The 23,017-nt window shown below is 44.0% G+C and overlaps 1 protein-coding gene across 1 annotated transcript in view; it reads right to left on the bottom strand.

The window, feature by feature from the left end:
- Window positions 1-2,525: 2,525 nt before the first annotated feature.
- LOC127919863 (serum response factor-like) overlaps window positions 2,526-23,017 on the bottom strand; it is a 33,318-nt gene continuing 12,826 nt past the window's right edge. Inside the window, exons 2-3 of the mRNA XM_052503713.1 lie at window positions 10,302-10,568; window positions 2,526-2,657 (exon numbers count right to left, since the gene is read on the bottom strand). Coding sequence (XP_052359673.1) covers window positions 2,628-2,657; window positions 10,302-10,568 — 297 coding nt within the window. The 3' untranslated portion in view covers window positions 2,526-2,627. The remainder of the gene's footprint in view (window positions 2,658-10,301; window positions 10,569-23,017) is intronic.

Genomic DNA, 23,017 nt, shown 5'->3' with positions numbered 1-23,017 from the left:
AATTATGTCTGAATGTTGAACTGTGACCCTGGCTATCTGTAAATTAACAAAAAAAACAAGAACATCGTGTCGTCTGGTTTGCTTAATAAAAGACGTTTAAAATTATTTATACTTCTACTTTTGATACTTAAGTACACTTTAAACCAATTACTTTTAGACTTTTACTCAAGTAGTATATTACTGGGTGACTTTTACTTGAGTCGTTTTCTTTTAAGGTGTCTTTACGTTTACTAAAGGATGAAAATTGGGTACTTTTTCCACCACTGAATAAACTTCCGTCATCTTTGAGGGGGGAATTATTTCTGGGGAAGTTTGAGAAATATGTATAGCTGAACTAATTAATCTATCTATCTATAAAAACAACATGTTAAATCTAATTGGCATTCTCTGGCCTTCTAGTGAGAAGAATGCAACAGTGGTGGTAAGGAAACGTGATCTGCATTAACGAGATAGAAAGAAAGAAAACCACCATAATAACAGTTACAACAGTACTAGCAACCAGGCAGAGAAAGAGGTAGCATGGTGAAACTAGGATGCTACCCTTACACACAGATCTAGGGTCAGCTTACCCTCCCAAATCTTAAACTTACAGTGGATTCAGAAATAATTCATACCTCTTGACTAACCCTAACCCTAACCCACATTTTGTTGTGTTACGGCCTGAATACAAAATGGATTAACCTGTTAGTCCTATAGGGGCAGTATTTCATTTTTGGATAAAAAGACGTGCCCGTTTTAAGCGCAATATTTTGTATTGCTAGAATTGATAGTTTTGGAAAGAAGACACTCTGACGTTTCCAGAACTGCAAAGATTTTCACTGTGAGTGCCATAGAACAAAATCTACAGGCAAAACCAAGATGTTTGAGTGACCAGGAAATCAACAGGATTTCTGGAGGCACGTTTTCCATGATCGCCTTATATGGCTGTGAATGCGACAGGAATGAACGGACACTTCCTATCGTTTCCCCCAGGTGTCTGCAGCATTGTGACGTATTTGTAGGCATATCATTGGAAGATTGACCATAAGAGCCTACAATTACCAAGTGTCCCGCACGGTGTCTGCGTGGAAATTGGTGCGCAGAAGTCAGGTACCAGTATTTTTCCATCCGAATCAGAGAAGAATGCACGCTTCCAGGGAAGGCATTTCAATGAAGAGATATATGACAAAACACCTTGAGGATTGATTCAAACAACGTTTTCCATGTTTCAGTCGATATTATGGAGTTAATTCGGAAAAAAGTTTGACGTTTAGGTGACTGAATTTTCGGTTAGTTTCGGTAGCCAAATGCATAGTAACAAACGGAACGTTGTGTCCTACACAAGCATCTTTCAGGAAAAAACTGGACATCTGCTATGTAACTGAGAGTCTCCTCATTGAAACATCTGAAGTTCTTCAAAGGTAAATTATTTTATTTGATCCCTTTGCTGGTTTTTGTGAATGTTGCGTGCTAAATGCTAACGCTAAATGCTAAGCTAGCTATCACCACTCTTACACAAATTATTGATTTTCTCTGGTTCTAAAGCATATTTTGAAAATCTGAGACGACAGGATTGTTAAGAAAAGGATAAGCTTGAGGGCAGGCATATTTATTTCATTTCATTTGCAATTTTCAGAAATCGCTAATGTTGCGTTATGGTAATGAGCTTGAGGCTGTAGTCACGATCCCGCATGCGGGATGGGGCGGCCTAACAGATTTTTCTCTCACCCATCTACAGTGCATTCAGAAAGTACTCAGAGTCTGGACTCCGGCTGGGCCTCTCAAGGACATTCAGAAACTTGTCCCGAAGCCACTCCTGCGTTGTCTTGGCTGTGTGCCGAGTGCGGTTGGAAGGTGAACCTTCGACCCGGTCTGAGGTCATGAGCGCTATGGAGCAGGTTTTCATCAAGGATCGCGCTGTACTTTGCTCCGTTCATCTTTCCCTCAATCCTGACTAGTCTCCCAGGGACAGGGTGATTGGTAAGGATAGAGGGAACAATTAAAGGAGCCAAATACAGGCAAATCGTTAATGAGATCCTGGTTCTGAGTGCGATCCTGGTTCAGAGTGCAAACAACCTTAGACTGGGGTGAAGATTTACATTCCAACAGAACAATGACCCAAAGCATAGAGCCAAAGCAACACTGGAATGGTTTCACAATAAGAATGTGAAAGTCCTTTAAGGTGGCCCAATCAAAGCCCAAACTTAAATCCCATTAAATCTGTGAAAAGACTTGAAGATTGCTGTTCACCGCCACTCCCCATCTAACTTAACATAGCTTGAGAAAATCTGCAGGGTAGAATGGGAGAAAATCCCCAAATCCAGATGTGCAAAACTGCTAAACATACCCAAGATGACTGAAAGCTGTAATCGCCGCCAAAGGTGCTTCTACAAAGTATTGTCAATTATATATTTCTTTATTTCATTTTCAATAAATGTGCAAACATAAAAATAAAATAAAAACATGTTTCACTGTCATTATGGTTTATTGTGTGTAGATGGGAGAGAAATATAATCTTTAATCCATTTTGAATTCAGGCTGTAACAACAAAATGTTGAATAAGTTAAGGGGTATGAATACTTTCTGAAGGCACTGTAACTGTTATGGAGAAAAACACAACACTTGCCTTAGATCAGCGTCTTGTTTTCTCAGTGTCTTGGGTAACTTACTTCATCCCACTAACAGACGGGAACAGAGAAATACAAAAAAGCTAAAGGATCCAGATGTGACAGAGATGCAGAGAAGACCTATTGAAAGTGAGGGGTCAGAAAGAATCCTGATGTACAGTAGTACACACATCATCCGGCTACAGGTTTCCAAATGTCACATGATGCTCGACTGCATCTTGTCACATGGCTGCTGCTGAAGCAACTCTTCTGCTTCACCTAGCCTTGCACATGACCCTCCCCTCATCTCCCCCCTCCCCCAACACCAACCAGACCAAAAGGTGAATTGTTTAGACTAGCTTCTACAGTATGTATGACATACTGTTCAAGACAAAAGGCATCCAGACTTCAGGGAAGCATAAAGCAGCAATTTTGAAAACGAAGAGTTCATCATGGCTACAGTAACCATCTACCGGGGTCTAACTATACGAGCGTTGATCCCCACATGTATTAAAGTTACATGGACTTCACAATGACAAACCATACTCAAGTCTCTCGCTCTCCCTCCCTCCAAGTACCAAGTTCCCAGAGTCATCACCAACCAACCATAGCCTCAAGGAAAAATGGCATCCAAGGGGACAGATCATTGATAACAGCCAAATCTTTTCATTCCATCTATACCCCCCAACTCAAATGTGAAACCCACCACATCACTAAATGAGAAAAAACAATTGCAAGACAGCAGCAGCTTATAAGGAATGTGAGGGGCCTCAGCCAAGAGACCAGGCAGGGAAACCATACCATATATGGACATGGAAGCAGAATAACACTTGTATCAATGAATGAAGTGGGCATTAGAGTGACTTAACAACCCAAAGGTCAATCACCATTCTCGAAGTAGACAGCACGCATCTATAACTGACTGGTGAAAACATGAAATGATCACATAGGGATGGATGTGTTTCTCTTCAAATAAGTGTACTTAAATCAAAGTCTACAGTGTGGAAATCCTGGCTGCTAGCATGTGACTGTATGAGCAACAGCAGCAAGGTGTCCCATGGTGTAATGAAGCACATCTAACTATAAATAAGCTGTCCAAATGGCTTTAGAACATTGCAATCTCTCTCCACTGCACTTTACAAAGCCTACTACTTTAGTAGTATCATGAAAAACATTATTTCATTGATACAGTGGACATGACCTGTGTCTATTGGAGAAATCCCCACTGGAATATTACAACCAACCACAACAGGCATTATGCTTCTGCGTAACACAACCCAGACCTGCCTTGATCTACAAGTTTATAGGCAGGCGTTTGGAGACTTTTCTGTGCCGAGGTTCAGCGAGGTAGAGAGAAGATAACCTACTTTTGGTCCGTCTTTACACCTCTGCTTCCTGCCACAAGATAATTAACCAGGCTGTTTGAGCCAATTAAAGGTGATTTAGTAGACAAATCAAACCGAACCGTGAGCAACAAGCCAAAAGAGGATGCCTCGAGTTTAATACACTCAGAGGTTTACGCATACCGGTAAACTGAGTTTCCATAACTTAATGTGTATCTGATGAACAAGTCTAGTTCTCCTCTGCTATGCTTGGCTGGAATATTCTGGGTGGAGCATCTAGTAGTAGCGCTCTGGTGCTTCATCTTAATATTGACGCGCCCCATCGAAATCTGTCAGTTTAAGCTAGAGATGTGGGGTTGTTTTTTAAACACTTGGGAACAGGCCAGCACTACAGTACAGGTAACCTGATGAGCAGAACATGCAGATGCAATTCTGTTTCTGTTCCAAAGCCAGTTTGTTCTGGCTTTGTTTTGCAAGGGAAAACAAAAATGAGGATTTCTTATTGGTGTTCTGGTAATCCCTCGGTCTGTTTTCATATGGTCGCTCTAGACACCCGGGTCGCCTCCCACAATTTTCCCACAATGCCCGGCGTCTGTACATAACAGAACGTCAGTTTGGCATAGAGGAACTACATTACTGCCGGAATTCAAAAGGGATTCAATATTTTTTTTTTTTTAACAATTCCCATCGACCCCATAATGACAAAGTGAAAACATGTTTGTAGAAACAAGCACATTAATGGAAAATGAAATACAGAAATCTCATTTACAAAAGTATTCACACCCCTGAGTCAATACACGCTACAATCACCTTTGGCAGCGATTACAGTTATGAGTCTTTCTGGGAAAGTCTAAGAGCTTTGCACACCAGGATTGTACAATATTTGCATATTATTATTTAAATTCTTCAAGATTTACAAGGTGACTTAAGTCAAAACTGTAACTAGGCCACTTAGGAACATTAAAATCTCATCTTGGTAAGCAACTCTAGCGTATATTTGGCCTTGTGTTTTAGGTTATTGTCCTGCTGAAAGGTGAATTTGTCTCCCAGTGTCTGTTGGAAAGCAGACTAAACTAGTGGTTAGAGCGCTGGATCGAATCCACGAACTGACAAGGTAAAAATCTGTTGTTCTGCCCCTGAGCAAGGCAGTTAACACACTGTTCCCCGGGCACCGAAGACGTGGATGTCAAAAGGCAGTGCCATCCATCATTCCTTCAATTCTGACCAGTTTACCAGTCATCTGTTCTTTTGGACACTATCGCAAAGCTAACTAAAAAGCAGCATTCCCAAAGAGAGGATGGCTTTCACTTCACTAGTAAAAGATTCCTGAACTTCTTTGAGGAAAAGATCATGATCATTAGAAAGCAAATTACGGACTCCTCTTTAAATGTGTATTCCTCCAAAGCTCAGTTGCCAGGATCTAGGGAGACACTCAAGTGTTTTAGTACTATATATATATCTCTTGACACAATGATGAAAATAATCATGGCGTCTAAACCTTCAAGCAGCATACTGGACCCTAATCCAACGAAACTACTGAAAGAGCTGGCTCCTGTGATTGTCCCTCCTACAGTACGTTGAACATAATAAACGGATATCTCTATTAGAGGTTGACCGATTATGATTTTTCAATGCCGATACCGATTATTGGAGGATCAAAAAAGCCGATACCGATTAATCGTCCAATTCTTTATTTATTTATAATAATGATTACAACAATTACAACAATACTGAATAAACACTTATTTTAACTTAATATAATACATCAATAAAATCAATTTAGTCTCAAGTAAATAATGAAACATGTTCAATTTGGTTTAAATCATGCAAAAACAAAGTGTTGGAGAAGAAAGTAAAAGTGCAATATGTGCTATGTAAGAAAGATAATGTTTCAGTTCCTTGCTCAGAACATGAGAACATATGAAAGCTGGTGGTTCCTTTTAACATGAGTCTTCAATATTCCCAGGTAAGAAGTTTTAGGTTGTAGTTATTATAGGACTATTTCCCTCTATACCATTTGTATTTCATTAACCTTTGACTATTGGATGTTCTTATAGACACTTTAGTATTGCCAATGTAACAGTATAGCTTCCGTCCCACTCCTCGCTCCTCCCTGGGCTCGAACCAGCAACACAACGACAACAGCCACCATCGAAGCAGCGTTACCCATGCAGAGCAAGGGGAACAACTACTAGAAGGCTCAGAGTGAGTGACGCTTGAAATGCTATTAGCGCGTGCTAACTAGCTAGCCATTTCACTTCAGTTACACCAGCCTCATCTCGGAAGTTGATAGGCTTGAAGTCATAAACAGGGTAATGCTTGACGCACAACGTAGAGCTGCTGGCAAAACGCCCGAAAGTGCTGTTTGAATAAATGTTTACGCGCCTGCTTCTGCCTACCACTGCTCAGTCAGATACTTAGATACTTGTATGATCAGTCAGATTATATGCAACGCAGGACACGCTAGATAATATCTAGTAATATCATCAACCATGTGTAGTTAACTAGTGATTATGATTGATTGTTTTTTCTAAGATAAGTTTAATGCTCGCTAGCAACTTACCTTGGCTTATTGCAGTTGCGTAACAGGCAGTCTCCTTGTGGAGTGCAACGAGAGAGAGGCAGGTCGTTATTGCGTTGGACTTGGCGTTACTCTGGACCCTGATCTCTCTTTTGACGAACATATCAAGAACATATCATATCCATCTACGTAACATTGCAAAAATCTGAAACTTTGTCCAAAAATTATGCAGAAAAATTAATCCATGCTTTTGTTACTTCTAGGTTAGACTACTGCAATCCTCTACTTTCTGGCTACCTGGATAAAGCACGAAATACATTTCAGTTAGTGCTAAATACGGCTGCTAGAATCCTGACTACAACCAAAAAAAATGATAATATGACTCCAGTGCTAGCCTCCCTACACTGGCTTCCTGTTAAGGCAAGGGCTGATTTCCAGGCTTTACTGCTAACCTACAAAGCATTACATGGGCTTGCTCCTACCTATATTTCCGATTTGGTCCTGCCGTACATACCTACATGTACGCTACGGTCACAAGACGAAGGCCTGCTAATTGTCCCTAGAATTTCTAAGCAAACAGCTGGAGGCAGGGCTTTCTCCTATAGAGCTCAATTTTTATGGAATGGTCTGCCTACCCATGTGAGAGACGCAGACTCGGTCTCAACCTTTAAGTCTTTACTGAAGACTCATCTCTTCAGTAGGTCATATGATTGAGTGTAGTCTGGCCCAGGAGTGTGAAGGTGAACGGAAAGGCTCGAAACGAAACGCCCTTGCTGTCTCTGCCTGGCTGGTTCCCCTCTCTCCACTGGGATTCTCTGCCTCTAACACTATTACAGGGGCCGAGTCACTGGCTTACTGGTGCTCTTGCATGCCGTCCCTAGGAGGGGTGCGTCACTTGAGTGGGTTGAGTCACTGACATGGTCTTCCTGTCTGGGTTGGCGCCCCCCCTTGGGTTGTGCCGTGGCGGAGATCTTCGTGGGCTATACTCAGCATTGTCTCAGGATGGTAAGTTGGTGGTTGAAGATATCCCTCTAGTGGTGTGGGGGCTGTGCTTTGGCAAAGTGGGTGGGGTTATATCCTTCCTGTTTGGCCCTGTCCGGGGATATCATCGGATGGGGCCACAGTGTCTCCTGACCCCTGCAGTATTTATGCTGCAGTAGTGTATGTGTCGGGGGGCTAGGGTCAGTCTGTTATATCTGGATTATTTCTCCTGTCTTATCCGGTGTCATGTGTGAATTTAAGTATGCCCTCTCTAATTCTCTCATTCTCTCTCTCGGGGGACCTGAGACCTAGGACCATGCCTCAGGACTGACTACCTGGCATGATGACTCCTTACTGTCCCCAGTCCACCTGGCCGTGCTGCTGCTCCAGTTTCCACTGTTCTGCCTGCGGCTATTGTTCCTCTCTAAGTTTCTTCCTAGGTTTTGGCCTTTCTAGGGAGTTTTTCCTAGCCACCGTGTTTCTACACCTGCATTGCTTGTCGTTTGGGGTTTTAGGCTGGGTTTCTGTGCAGCACTTTGAGATATCAGCTGATGTAAGAAGGGCTATATAAATTAATTTGATTTAACTAATTATGTGACTTCTGAAGGTAATTGGTTGCACCAGATCTTATTTAGGGGCTTCATAGCAAAGGGGGTGAATACATATGCACGCACCACTTCTCCGTTTTTTTTTTTTTTTAATTAAACAATTAATTTTTTACATTTCACTTTTGTGTATGTCTATTACATGAAATCCAAATAAAAATCCATTTAAATTACAGGTTGTAACGCAACAAAATAGGAAAAACGCCAAGGGGGATGAATTTTTTGAAAGGCACTGTATCCTCCCTTTACTTTCCCTATACCAGATTTCCCTCTGGGATTATGTCTGTGCTTAGCTCTATTACATTGACAAGCATACCCATTACATGATGCAGCCACCACGCTTGAAAATATCAAGAGCGGTACTCCGTGATGTGTTAGATTTTCCTCAAACATAACACAACACTCAAGGCAATTCAACTTTTCATTTTAAATTAATTTGTAAACATTTCTAAAAACACTAGGCCTATAGGCTATGCGTACACTGCATTGTATGCCTCAAGAAAATCTGAGCTAAAAAACAAAAAATTTAAAAAGTATTTTAGGCTAGTGCGTTAAAACTAAAGCTTATGCGCACATTGTAATCAAGATTAAAATATTAAATTGGCTCTTTTCAGACTGTCCTTTAGTGAGCCACAGCCAGGAACTAAACGTGTAAATATTTTCATGAACATAACAAGACTCAACAACTGAGACATAAACTGAACAAGATCCACAGACATGTGACTAGCAGAAATGGAATAATGTGCCCCTGGTCAAAGTAGGGGTCAAAATCAAAAGCAACAGTCGTATCTGGTGTGGCCACCAGCTGCATTAAGTACTGCAGTGCATCTCCTCCTCATGGACTGCACCAGATTTGCCAGTTCTTGCTGTGCGATGTTACCTCAATCTTCCACCAAGGCACCTGCAAGTTCCTGAACATTTCTGGGGGGAGAATGGCCCTAACCCTCACCCTCCGATCCAACAGGTCCCAGGCGTGCTCAATGGGATTGAGATACAGGCTCTTCACTGGCCATGGCAGAACACTGACATTCCTGTCTTGCAGGAAATCACAGACAGAACGAGCAGGATGGCTGGTGACATTGTCATGATGGAGGGTCATGTCAGGATGAGCCTGCAGGAAGGGTACCAACATGAGGGAGGAGGATGTCTTCCCTGTAACGCATAGCATTGAGATTGCCTGCAATCACAACAAGCTTAGTCCGATGATGCTGTGACACACCGCCCCAGACCATGACGGACCCTCCACCTCCAAATTGATCCCGCTCCAGAGTATAGGCCTCGGTGTAACGCTCATTCCTTCGACGATAAACGCAAATCCGACCATCACCCCTGGTTAGACAAAACCGCGACTCGTCAGTGAAGAACACTTTTTGCCAGTCCTGTCTGGTCCAGCAACGGCGGGTTTGTGCCCATAGGCAACGTTGTTGCCAGTGATGTCTGGTGAGGGCCGGTCTTACAACAGTCCTACAAGCCTCCAGTCCAGCCTCTCTCAGCCTATTGCAGACAGTCTGAGCACTGATGGAGGGATTGTGCGTTCCTGGTTTAACTCGGTAGTTGTTGTTGCCATCCTGTAACTGAACTGTGACCTTAATTGTTTACCGTCTGTAAGAGGTTTGTCTTAACGACCGTTCCATAGGTGCATGTTCATTAATTGTTTACGGTTCATTGAACAAACATGGGAAACAGTGTTTTTAAACCCTTTACAATGAAGATCTGTGAAGGTATTTGGATTTTTACGAATTATCTTTGAAAGACAGGGTCCTGAAAAAGGGACGTTTCGTTTTTTGCTGAGTTTAGTTCTGTACGATGGCGAGTAGTGGAGGACTCGCCATCATCGTTTAAAATCTACAGTTTGGGAACATTTTGGTTTCCCAGTAAATTACAACAGCGATAGACAGAGAGAGTACTACTCAACGAGAATAGCCTATGCAGCTGCCAACACCTCAAACAGGTTGACACATTTACAGCGACGTCACCCCAGTATTCCTACCACCAGAACAAGATACACACAAAAAAAACTGTCTACCATCTGAATTCAAGCAGCCCTTCGCAGCTTAAATAAACAAAAAATAACTACAGTAACTGTTGGCATTTGATTTTCCTCCTGTACTGAAACGTGACACCAAAACGTACCGAACCGTGGTTTGGTGAACTGTTACACCCCTACTAGTGACTGCTGTTGCCTAGGGTCGGGTTTACAAAACTAGTTTGGTGACTAATGAATACAACCCTGGTCCTTACGGTGAAGAGCAGCATCAGAACTCACCTTGGTCTCCCCAAGGCTCTCTGACTCAGACACCTGGTAGGTAAGGTCCGTCTCCTCGAAGCCTGTGGCGCTCATACGCTGGTCAGTGGAGGGGTCGTTGCGTGGGGGCGAGTCTGGAGAATTGAGGCACGTCTGGATGAGGGCCTTGCCCGTCTCGCTGGTGATCATGGGCTGGAGCTTCCGCGTGGCAAACGTGTAGACATGGCCCGTCTCGCTGGCCACCAGTAGCAGGACCTGGGTTCCTGTCAACGTGGAAAGCTCATAGGCCTGCCATGGGGGAGGAGGAGATGACAATGTCAACATGCATATCAGCATTAAAATCAGCATGAGCATCAACATCAGTCTTGGAGGAATGTGCCTAAATAAACAGGGTAAGCTGATATTCCACCACATTCTTAACTACACTGAACAAAAATATAAACGCAACGTGTGCAGTGTTGGTCCTATGTTTCATGAGCTGAAAAGATATCCCAGGAAAGTTTAATATGTACATGAAGCTTATTTCTCTCAAATTTTGTCCACAAATTTGTTTACAGCCCTATTAGTGAGAATTTCTCCATTGCCAAAAAAATCCATCCACCTGACCGGTTTTGCATATCAAGAAGCTGATTTTTGTCACACAACACAATGCCACAGATGTCTCAAGTTTTGAGGGGGTGTGCAATTGGCATACTGACTGCAGGAGTGTCCACGAGAGCTATGCCAGAAAATGTCATGTTAATTTCTCTACAATAAGCTGCCAACAGTTTCAGAGAATTTGGCAGTACATCCACGCCATCCGGCTTCTTCACCTGTGGGATCGTCTGAGGGGGTTTTGGGGTGGGGGTGCTGAGGAGTATTTCCATCCGTAATACTGCCCATTTGTGGGGAAGAATGAATTCTGATCGGCTGGGCCTGGCTCCCCAATGGGTGGGCCTGGCTGCTAAGTGGGTGGGCCTATGCCCTCCCAGGCCCAGCCATGGCTGCACCCCTGCCCAGTCATGTGAAATCCATAGCTTAGGGCCTAATTCATTTATTTCAATTGACTGATTTCCTTATATGAACTGTAACTCAGTAAAATCTTTGAAAGCGTTGCGTTTATATATTTTGGTTCAGTATAAAACAAACTGTTTAAAACAACTCAAATCAAGTGTACCGTAAAACGTAAAAAGTCTCAAGTAGCCCGCCTGTCCTTTTTAATTGCCGGGCAATGTGTGCAAATAAAAAATAACCTTTATTTTTATAAGCCCGTCTCTAATAAGCGCCTGTTGTGTTCAGTGATTTAAAGCAAATAAAACATCCAGGCTATTAAATAGAAGTTTTACGGTAAATTACTTTCTCACTAACACTATTATGTATATTGCACAGACTCAAATAGGAATAGGAAAAAACTGAGTCCCAGATGGTGCTACCTACAGATAACGGGTTAAAACTGCAGCCAACATGCCAAGAAAGACACTCCAAGTCTAAAAATACCTCTGTGGTGAAGTCTGACGTATAGCACAAATGTAGCTAAAATAACATGAGATAAGCCTCCAAGAATAGCGTCGGTGATAAAGTGATACTGAATTCGTTCCTTGCGACAGGGGGTCTTGGTTGTAAGGGAGAGAAAGGGAACTGGTAGAGGTAATAACCATATAGGTCTTAAAAGGAGGACAAGATCAATGGCTCCTCTCACAGGCAGAGGTGGCGGTGAAACATGAGAGCGTGAGCTCTCCCACCTTGTCATTCATTACACCAGACACTCACAAAACACAACGTCAGTAGTGTAGTGACCCACAAATAATGCAAAGATCTTGCATCAGAAATTAAACCCACACCATGCGCTATTCTCTCACACATACTTATTGTTGCACTTGGAGTGAACCTTGTGCACTCACTGAGAGAGCCTTTTGATTTACGTCAGTCATCGGTAATGTCCAGGATGCTTCTGGCGGACAGGGAGGGAGAGTAGACACTACCATTACCTTAGTGAATACAATTTAAACATTGGCTGATGAATGATTTCATTGCTAGCCGCCGGGCATCATTCTGGCAGACATGCAGAGTAAGGAGGACTAGAAGATGGCTGTCAATCACAACCAACAATCGTATCCTTGCTTAGGCCTACATCAAATTGCCTATGCGAAATCATAGGGTCTATATACTGTTATTAAACTATAGTGCTGTTACTGCAAGAGCAATCTCTATCGAAACAGAACTAAACGCATCACAGCTTCTTTAAGTTAAATTCTCCTTCAAGGAACTTCCCGATTTCCAGCTTTCAAGGAACTTTCAGACGTCACAAAGTTTGGAAGTGTGGCAACGCATTCATTTGTCCATTATTGGCCTCAATCATCTCATTCGTAGATATAATACTCCATATACTCCATTCAGTTAATGTAGCAATTGGACAATGCTGAAGCTACTTATCTAATCATCTTTTGGCTGTAGTGAAATGCAACCCCACATGAAAAGGTAGAGGGACAGAGATGGGTGTGAGCAACTTCCGACACTGTGTCCATCACACTTGCCAGTCCAGCGGCGCATTGCTTCACCTCCAGAGCTGCGGTGTCAAATGAACAAATAAAAGCAAAGACAGCAAGCCTCTGGAGATGTTTTCATGCTCTGTAGAGCAGCGAAAGACGAGACCTGTAGTTGCTTCAGTGGGTTCTGCTGAAGCATTCTTAGAAATGGAGCGAGCATGCAGCTCTCAGTAACACTTCCAAAGGATTTCACCATCATTTAAACATGTCAATCATCTCAATGACGTAGATGATTTCATGTACAAAGAACTGTGTGGCAAGCTTGTCTCAGCCATCCCACGTCTACAGTATGTGTGGGTCAGGCTGCGTCAGGGTGGCTTGATCAATACCCAAATGCACAGCTTGATAACTACAACATTTTGAAAATGAGAGAGAAGTTTGTTCATTCCTATTTGTATCCTTTCACTAGCTTGTTTGCTTTGGGTCTCCTGGTTGTTGCAATCCCTGACCCTTGTAGTCAGTGTGTGATAATTCTGGCTGTGTGTCTGGGAACGAGGTTGCACACACACACACAGATATGTATAGTACCCTATGTGTATGTGCATATTGTGTGTGCTGTCTGTCTGTAAGTAAGTGAGAGACCCAACAGCATGCCCCAGGACAGCCTAGAGAGCAGACACCAGAAGAGGCAATCCACCCAGCCAAGGTATTCATGTAAGCTCCCTTTCTGGCCTTACATGTAAAGCTATGGGGCATGTGTAACCATTGAAGACTACAAATGGCCTGCTTCAAAAACAGAGCAATGCATAGCTCACACATCCTAACAGTCATACAGATCTATCTACTGTATGAAAACAGTGTGCATCTATCGATTAAACCTCAGGGGCAGTAGTGAAATCCTGAACATGGAGAACTCAACTTGCTAGAGCGTGTGCAGGCTTGAAAGTCCATTTGAATGAACCTGCAGATCATTTTCAGAACCAGTCAGATTGCGGCTCTAGCAGGCCATCAATTGCAATCGTATCACACGGCCCTGGCCCGCACTCTCAAAGAGATCTGAAACCTGCCTGCTACAGTGCCTTCAGAAAGTATTCATACCCTTTGAATTATTCCACATGTTGTTGTTACACCCCAAATTCAAAGAAGTATTGAATATCTGTTTTTCTAATCCATCTACACACACACACACACACACACACACAATACCCCATAACGACAGTGAAAACATGTTTTATTTTTTTATGTGCGCAAATGTATTGAAAATTGGCATAAGTACTTGCACCCCTTTGCTAGTACACAACAAATTGAGCTCAGGTGCTTCCAATTTCCTTTTATCCTCCTTGAGATGTCACTACAACTTGGAGTCCACCTGTGACCAATTCAACTGTTTGGACAGGATTTAGGAAGAAACACACCTGTCTGTATAAGGCCCCACAGTTGAAAGTGCATGTCAGAGCAGAAACTATACCATGAAGTCCAAGAAGCTGTCCGTATATCTCAGAGAGGCATCCAGTACCAGTCAAAAATTTGACTTAAACTTTCATTCAAGGGTTTCTTTATTTTTACTATTATCTACCTTATAGAATAATAGTGAAGACTACAAAACTATGAAATTACACATAAGGCAGTACCCCCCAAAAAAAGTGTTAAACAAATCCAAATATATTTTATATTCTTCAAAGTAGCCACCTTTTGCCTCGATGACAGCTTTGCACACTCTTGGCATTCTCTCAACTAGCTTCACCTGGAATGCTTTTACAACAGTATTGAAGGAGTTCCCTCATATGCTGAGCACTTGCTGGCTGCTTTTCATTCACTCTGCGGTCCGACTCATCCCAAACCATCTTTAATTTGGTTGAGGTCGGGTGATTGTGGAGGCCAGGTCATCTGATGCAGCACTCCATCACTCTCCTTCCTGGTCAAATAGCCCTTACACCGCCTGGAGTGTGTTGGGTCATTGTCCTGTTGAAAAATAAATGATAGCCCAAACCAGACGGGATGGCGTATCGATGCAGAATGCTGTGGTAGCATGTATTTCGGCTGCAATTTCTAAGGCTGGTAACTCTAATGAACTTATTCTCTGCAGCAGACGTAACTCTGGGTCATCCTTTCCTGTGGCCAGTTTCATCATAGCGATTGATGGTTTTTGCAACTGCACTTGAAGAAACTTTAAAAGTTCTTGACTGGACCTTTACGTAATAATGGACTGTCGTTTCTCTTTGCTTATTTGAGCTGTTCTTGCCATAATATGGACTTGGTCTTTTACCAAATAGGGCTATCTCCTGTATACCACCCCTACCCTGTCACAACACAACTGATTGTCAAAAGTTCTTAATGCGTTTGAGCCAAGGCACACCTGTTAATTCCTCATGAAGCTGGTTGACAGAATGACAAGCATGTGCAAAGCTGTCATCAAGGCAAAGGGTGGCTAATTTTGTTTAACACTTTTGGATACTACATCATTCCATGTGTTATTTCATAGTGTTGATGTCTTCACTATTATTCTAAAATCTAGAAAATCGTAAAAATAAAGAAAAACCCTGCAATGAGAAGGTGTATCAAAACTTCTGACTGGTATGGTTTATCTGGCGAAGGGTATAAAACAATTTCTAGAGAGTTGAAAGGTTCCAAGAGAACAGTGCTATCCATCATTGGGAAATTGAAAAACATTTGGAACTAACCAGACTATGCCTACAGCTGGCCGTCTGACCAAACTGGGAAACCGGGCAAGAAGGACCTTGGTCAGGAGGTGACCAAGAACCAAATGCAACTCTGACAGTTCCTTGGCTGAGATGGGAGAAACTGCCAGAAGGACAACATGCTCTACAGCTAATCAAATTGTATTACTGTAGACCTTACCATGAAACACTTATTTACAAGCCCTTATCCAACAATGCAGTTGAAAAAATATTTTTCAAAATAAACTAAAAATAACATAAAAGAGCAACAATAAAATAACAATAACAAGGTTATATACAGGGGGTACCAGTACTGGGGAAATGTGCGGGGGAGGCACAGGTTAGTCGAGGTAATTGAGGTAAAGTAAAGTACCAGTCAAAAGTTGACACACCTTACCATTTTCTACATTGTAAAATAGACGACATCAAAACTAAGAAATAACACATACAGTGGGGCAAAAAAGTATTTAGTCAGCCACCAATTGTGCAAGTTCTCCCACTTAAAAAGATGAGAGGCCTGTAATTTTAATCATAGGTACACTTCAACTATGACAGAAAAAATGAGAAGGCCAGAAAAGAATCACATTGTAGGATTTTTTATGAATTTATTTGCAAATTATGGTGGAAAATAAGTATTTGGTCAATTACAAAAGTTTCTCAATACTTTGTCATATACCCTTTGTTGGCAATGACAGAGGTCAAACGTTTTCTGTAAGTCTTCAAAGTTTTCACACACTGTTGCTGGTATTTTGGTCCATTCCTCCATGCAGATCTCCTCTAGAGCAGTGATGTTTTGCGACTGTTGCTGGGCAACACGGACTTTCAACTCCCTCCAAAGATTTTCTATGGGGTTGAGATCTGGAGACTGGCTAGGCCACTCCAGGACCTTGAAATGCTTCTTACGGAGCCACTCCTTCGTTGCCCGGCGGTGTGTTTTACTGTAGCTAGCTACATAGCCGTCTTTGTTTCAAAGATAATTGTGTAGTCTAGACCGATTTCCTAGGTTAGCTAGCCAGCTATTGTCGTTCTTTTAACTCAACGTAACGTAAACAACACTGCTAGCTGGCCAGCTAGCCCCCGAATAGCAGCACTGTAGAAATTATTACACTCAACGGAACGACTTGATTAGTGTAGTGCCAACAACGCAGCTACTGCCAGCTAGCCTACTTTAGCAGTACTGTATCATTTTAATCATTTTAGTCAATAAGATTCTTGCTACGTAAGCTTAACTTTCTGAACATTCGAGACGTGTAGTCCACTTGTCATTCCAATTTCCTTGCATTAGCGTAGCCTTTTTCTGTAGCCTGTCAACTATGTGTCTGTCTATCCCTGTCCTCTCCTCTCTGCACAGACCATACAAACGCTCCACACCGCGTGGTCGCGACCACCCTAATCTGGTGGTCCCAGCGCGTACGACCACGTGGAGTTCCAGGTCTCCGGTAGCCTCTGGAACTGCCGATCTGCGGCCAACAAGGCAGAGTTCATCTCAGCCTATGCCTCCCTCCAGTCCCTTGACTTCTTGGCACTGACGGAAACATGGATCACCACAGATAACACTGCTACTCCTACTGCTCTCTCCTCGTCCGCCCACGTGTTCTCGCACACCCGAGCTTCTGGTCAGCGGGGTGGTGGCACCGGGATCCTCATCTCTCCCAAGTGGTCTTTCTCTCTTTCTCCCCTTACCCATCTGTCTATTGCCTCCTTTGAATTCCATGCTGTCACAGTTACCAGCCCTTTCAAGCTTAACATCCTTATCATTTATCGCCCTCCAGGTTCCCTCGGAGAGTTCATCAATGAGCTTGATGCCTTGATAAGCTCCTTTCCTGAGGACGGCTCACCTCTCACAGTTCTGGGCGACTTTAACCTCCCCACGTCTACCTTTGACTCATTCCTCTCTGCCTCCTTCTTTCCACTCCTCTCCTCTTTTGACCTCACCCTCTCACCTTCCCCCTACTCACAAGGCAGGCAATACGCTTGACCTCATCTTTACTAGATGCTGTTCTTCCACTAACCTCATTGCAACTCCCTCCAAGTCTCCGACCACTACCTTGTATCCTTTTCCCTCTCGCTCTCATCCAACACTTCCCACACTGCCCCTACTCGGATGGTATCGCGCCGTCCCAACCTTCGCTCTCTCTCCCCCGCTACTCTCTCCTCTTCCATCCTATCATCTCTTCCCTCTGCTCAAACTTTCTCCAACCTATCTCCTGATTCTGCCTCCTCAACCCTCCTCTCCTCCCTTACTGCATCCTTTGACTCTCTATGTCCCCTATCCTCCAGGCCGGCTCGGTCCTCCCCTCCCGCTCCGTGGCTCGACGACTCATTGCGAGCTCACAGAACAGGGCTCCGGGCAGCCGGCGGAAATGGAGGAAAACTCGCCTCCCTGCGGACCTGGCATCCTTTCACTCCCTCCTCTCTACATTTTCCTCCTCTGTCTCTGCTGCTAAAGCCACTTTCTACCATTCTAAATTCCAAGCATCTGCCTCTAACCCTAGGAAGCTCTTTGCCACCTTCTCCTCCCTCCTGAATCCTCCCCCCCTCTCTGCAGATGACTTGTCAACCATTTTGAAAAGAAGGTCGATGACATCCGATCCTCGTTTGCTAAGTCAAACGACACCGCTGGTTCTGCTCACACTGCCCTACCCTATGCTCTGACCTCTTTCTCCCCTCTCTCTCCAGATGAAATCTCGCGTCTTGTGACGGCCGGCCGCCCAACAACCTGCCCGCTTGACCCTATCCCTCCTCTCTTCTCCAGACCATTTCCGGAGACCTTCTCCCTTACCTCACCTCGCTCATCAACTCATCCCTGACCGCTGGCTACGTCCCTCCCGTCTTCAAGAGAGCGAGAGTTGCACCCTTCTGAAAAAAACCTACACTCGATCCCTCCGATGTCAACAACTACAGACCAGTATCCCTTCTCTTTTCTCTCCAAAACTCTTGAGCGTGCCGTCCTTGGCCAGCTCTACCGCTATCTCTCTCAGAATGACCTTCTTGATCCAAATCAGTCAGGTTTCAAGACTAGTCATTCAACTGAGACTGCTCTTCTCTGTATCACGGAGCGCTCCGCACTGCTAAAGCTAACTCTCTCTCCTCTGCTCTCATCCTTCTAGACCTATCGGCTGCCTTGATACTGTGAACCATCAGATCCTCCTCTCCACCCTCTCCGAGTTGGGCATCTCCGGCGCGGCCCACGCTTGGATTGCGTCTACCTGACAGGTCGCTCCTACCAGGTGGCGTGGCGAGAATCTGTCTCCTCACCACGCGCTCTCACCACTGGTGTCCCCAGGGCTCTGTTCTAGGCCCTCTCTTATTCTCGCTATACACCAAGTCACTTGGCTCTGTCATAACCTCACATGGTCTCTCCTATCATTGCTATGCAGACGACACACAATTAATCTTCTCCTTTCCCCCTTCTGATGACCAGGTGGCGAATCGCATCTCTGCATGTCTGGCAGACATATCAGTGTGGATGACGGATCACCACCTCAAGCTGAACCTCAGCAAGACGGAGCTCCTCTTCCTCCCGGGGAAGGACTGCCCGTTCCATGATCTCGCCATCACGGTTGACAACTCCATTGTGTCCTCCTCCCAGAGCGCTAAGAACCTTGGCGTGATCCTGGACAACACCCTGGCGTTCTCAACTAACATCAAGGCGGTGTCCCGTTCCTGTAGGTTCATGCTCTACAACATCCGCAGAGTACGACCCTGCCTCACACAGGAAGCGGCGCAGGTCCTAATCCAGGCACTTGTCATCTCCCGTCTTGATTACTGCAACTCGCTGTTGGCTGGGCTCCCTGCCTGTGCCATTAAACCCCTACAACTCATCCAGAACGCCGCAGCCCGTCTGGTGTTCAACCTTCCCAAGTTCTCTCACGTCACCCCGCTCCTCCGCTCTCTCCACTGGCTTCCAGTTGAAGCTCGCATCCGCTACAAGACCATGGTGCTCGCCTACGGGCTGTGAGGGGGAACGGCACCTCAGTACCTCCAGGCTCTGATCAGGCCCTACACCCAAACAAGGGCACTCGTTCATCCACCTCTGGCCTGCTCGCCTCCCTACCACTGAGGAAGTACAGTTCCCGCTCAGCCCAGTCAAAACTGTTCGCTGCTCTGGCCCCCAATGGTGGAACAAACTCCCTCACGACGCCAGGACAGCGGAGTCAATCACCACCTTCCGGAGACACCTGAAACCCCACCTCTTCAAGGAATACCTAGGATAGGGTAAGTAAGGGTAAGTAATCCTTCTCACCCCCCCCAACAAGATTTAGATGCAAGTGGCTGTTCCACTGGTTGTCATAGGTGTTTGCACCAATTTGTAAGTCGCTCTGGATAAGAGCGTCTGCTAAATGACTTAAATGTAATGTAAATGTGTTTGGGATCATTGTCATGCTGAAAGACCCAGCCACGTTTCATCTTCAATGCCCTTGCTGATGGAAGGAGGTTTTCACTCAAAATCTCACGATACATGGCCCCATTAATTCTTTCCTTTACACGGATCAGTCGTCCTGGTCCCTTTACAGAAAAACAGCCCCAAAGTATGATGTTTCCACCCCCATGCTTCACAGTAGGTATGGTGTTCTTTGGATGCAACTCAGCATTCTTAGTGTGTTACTGGTGGTAGGCTTTGTTACTTTGGTCCCAGCTCTCTGCAGGTCATTCACTAGGTCCCCCCGTGTGGTTCTGGGAATTTTGCTCACCGTTCCTGTGATAATTTTTGACCCCACGGGGTGAGATCTTGCGTGGAGCCCCAGATCGAGGGAGATTATCAGTGGTCTTGTATGTCTTCCATTTCCTAATAATTGCTCCCACAGTTGATGTTTTCAAACAAAGCTGCTTACCTACTGCAGATTCAGTCTTCCCAGCCTGGTGCAGGTCTACAATTTTGTTTCTGGTGTCCTTTGAAGAAGAAAGAAGAAACTACTACTAAAGGACACCAATAATAAGAAGAGACTTGCTTGTGCAAAGAAACACAAGCAATGGACATTAGACCAGTGGAAATCTGTCCTTTGGTCTGATGAGTTTAAATTTGAGATTTTTGTTCCTCTTTCTCTTGGAGGACCTGAGCCCTAGGACCGTGCCTCAGGACTACCTGGCATGATGACTCCTTGCGGTCCCCAGTCCACCTGGCAGTGCTGCTGCTCCAGTTTCAACTGTTCTGCCTGCGGCTATGGAATCCTGACCTGTTCCCCCGGACGTGCTACCTGTCCCAGACCTGCTGTTTTCAACTCTCTAGAGACAGCAGGAGTGGTAGAGATACTCTCAATGATCGGCTATGAAAAGCCAACTGACATTCACCCCTGAGGTGCTGACTTGCTGCACCCTCGACTACTGTGATTATTATTATTTGACCATGCTGGTCATTTTTTAACATTTGAACAGCTTGGACATGTTCTGTTATAATCTCCACCAGGCACAGCCAGAAAAGGACTGGCCACCCCTCATAGCCTGGTTCCTCTCTAGGTTTCTTCCTAGGTTTTGGCCTTTCATGGGAGTTTTTCCTAGCCACCGTGCTTCTACACCTGCATTGCTTGCTGTTTGGGGTTTTAGGCTGTGTTTCTGTACAGCACTTTGAGATATCAGCTGATGTATAAATACATTTGATTTGTAGTAGGATTCAATCTTAGTCCTGTATTAAGGTTTTGCCCATTTGATGGTTTGTCTGAGGGCATAGCGGGATTTATCAAAAGTGTCCGGGTTAGAGTCCTGCTCATTGAAAGAGGTAGCTCTACCCTTTTGCTCCGTGTGGATGTTGCCTGTAATCCATGGCTTCTGGTTGGGGTATGTACCGTTGAAGTCGGAAGTTAACATACACTTAGGTTGGAGTCATTAAAACTCTTTTTTTTCAACCACTCCACAAATTGCTTGTTAATCAAACTATAGTTTTGGCAAGTTGGTTAGGAAAACTACTTTGTGCAATTCCAGGTGGGTCAGAAGTTTACTGTGCCTTTAAACAGCTTGGAAAAATCCTTTAGAAGCTTCTGATAGGCTAATTGACATCATTTGAGTCAGTTAGAGGTGTTTACCTGTGGATGTATTTCAAGGCCTACGTCCAAACTCAGTGCCTCTTTGCTTGACATCATGGGAAAAAAATCTAAAGAAATCAGCCAAGAACTCAGAAAATAAATTGTAGACCTCCACAAGTCTGGTTCATCCTTGGGAGCAATTTCCAAACGCCTGAAGGTACCAAGTTCAACTGTACAAACAATAGTACGCAAGTATAAACACCATGGGACCAAGCAGCAGTCATACCGCTCAGGAAGGAGATGCGTTCCGTCTCCTAGAGATGAACGTACCTTGGTGCGAAAAGTGCAAATCAATCCCAGAACAACAGCAAAGGACCTTGTGAAGATGCTGGAGGAAACAGGGAAAAAGTATCAATATCCACAGTAAAATGAGTCCTATATTGACATAACTTGAAAGGCCGCTCAGCAAGGAAGAAGCCTCTGCTCCAAAAGCGCTATAAAAAAAGCCAAACTACTGTTTGCAACTGGACATGGTGGCAAAGATCGTACTTTTTGGAGAAATGTCCTCTGGTCTGATTAAATAAAAATAGAACTGTTTGGCTATAATGACCATCGTTATGTTTGGAGGAAAAAGGAAGCTTGCAAGCCAAAGAACACCATCCCAACAGTGAAGCACAGGGGTGGCAGCATCATGTTGTGGGGGTGCTCCTCCTCTGCAGGAGGGATTGGTGCACTTCACAAAATACATGGCATCATGGGGAACGAAAATTATGTGATATATTGAAGCAACATCTCAAGACATCAGTCAGGAACTTAAAACTTAGTCGCAAATGGGTCTTCCAAATGGACAATGACCCCAAGCTTACTTCCAAAGTTGTGGCTAAATGGTTTAAGGACAACAAAGTCAAGGTATTGGAGTGGCCATCACAAAGCCCTGACCTCAATCCTATAGAACATTTGTGGGCAGAACTGAAAACCTGTGCGCGAGCAAAGAGGCCAACAAACCTGACTCAGTTACACCAGCTCTGTCAGGAGGAATGGGCCAAAATTCACCCAACCTATTGTGGGAAGCTTGTGGAAGGCTTCCCGAAACATTTGACCCAAGTTAAACAATTTAAAGGCAATACTACCAAATACTAATTGAGTGTAGGTAAACTTCTGACCCACTGGGAATGTGATTAAAGAAATAAAAGCTGAAATAAATAATTCTCTACTATTATTCTGACATTTCACATTCTTAAAATAAAGTGGTGATCCTAACTGACCTAAGACAGATAATTTTTATTAGGATTAAATGTCAGGACTTGTGAAAAACTGAGTTAATGTATTTGGCTAAGGTGTATGTAAACTTCCGACTTCAACTCTACGTACAGTCACTGCTGCGACAACACCATCGATGCACTTATTGATGAAGCTGGTGACTGATGTGGTATACTCCTGAATGCCATCGGAGGAGTCCCGGAACATATATTGCATTCGGAAAGAATTCAGAACCCTTCTCTTTTTCCACATTTCATTACTTTACAAGCTTATTCTAAAATTGATCAAATAAATGTGTTTAACCAATCTACACACAACACTCCATAATGACAAAGAGAAAACTGTTTTTTAGAAATGTTAGCATGAGACTCAAA

Source organism: Oncorhynchus keta, unplaced genomic scaffold (assembly GCF_023373465.1).
Source record: "Oncorhynchus keta strain PuntledgeMale-10-30-2019 unplaced genomic scaffold, Oket_V2 Un_contig_17729_pilon_pilon, whole genome shotgun sequence".
Classification (NCBI taxonomy): Eukaryota; Metazoa; Chordata; class Actinopteri; order Salmoniformes; family Salmonidae; genus Oncorhynchus; species Oncorhynchus keta.
This window is presented reverse-complemented; position numbering and strand designations above follow the sequence as displayed.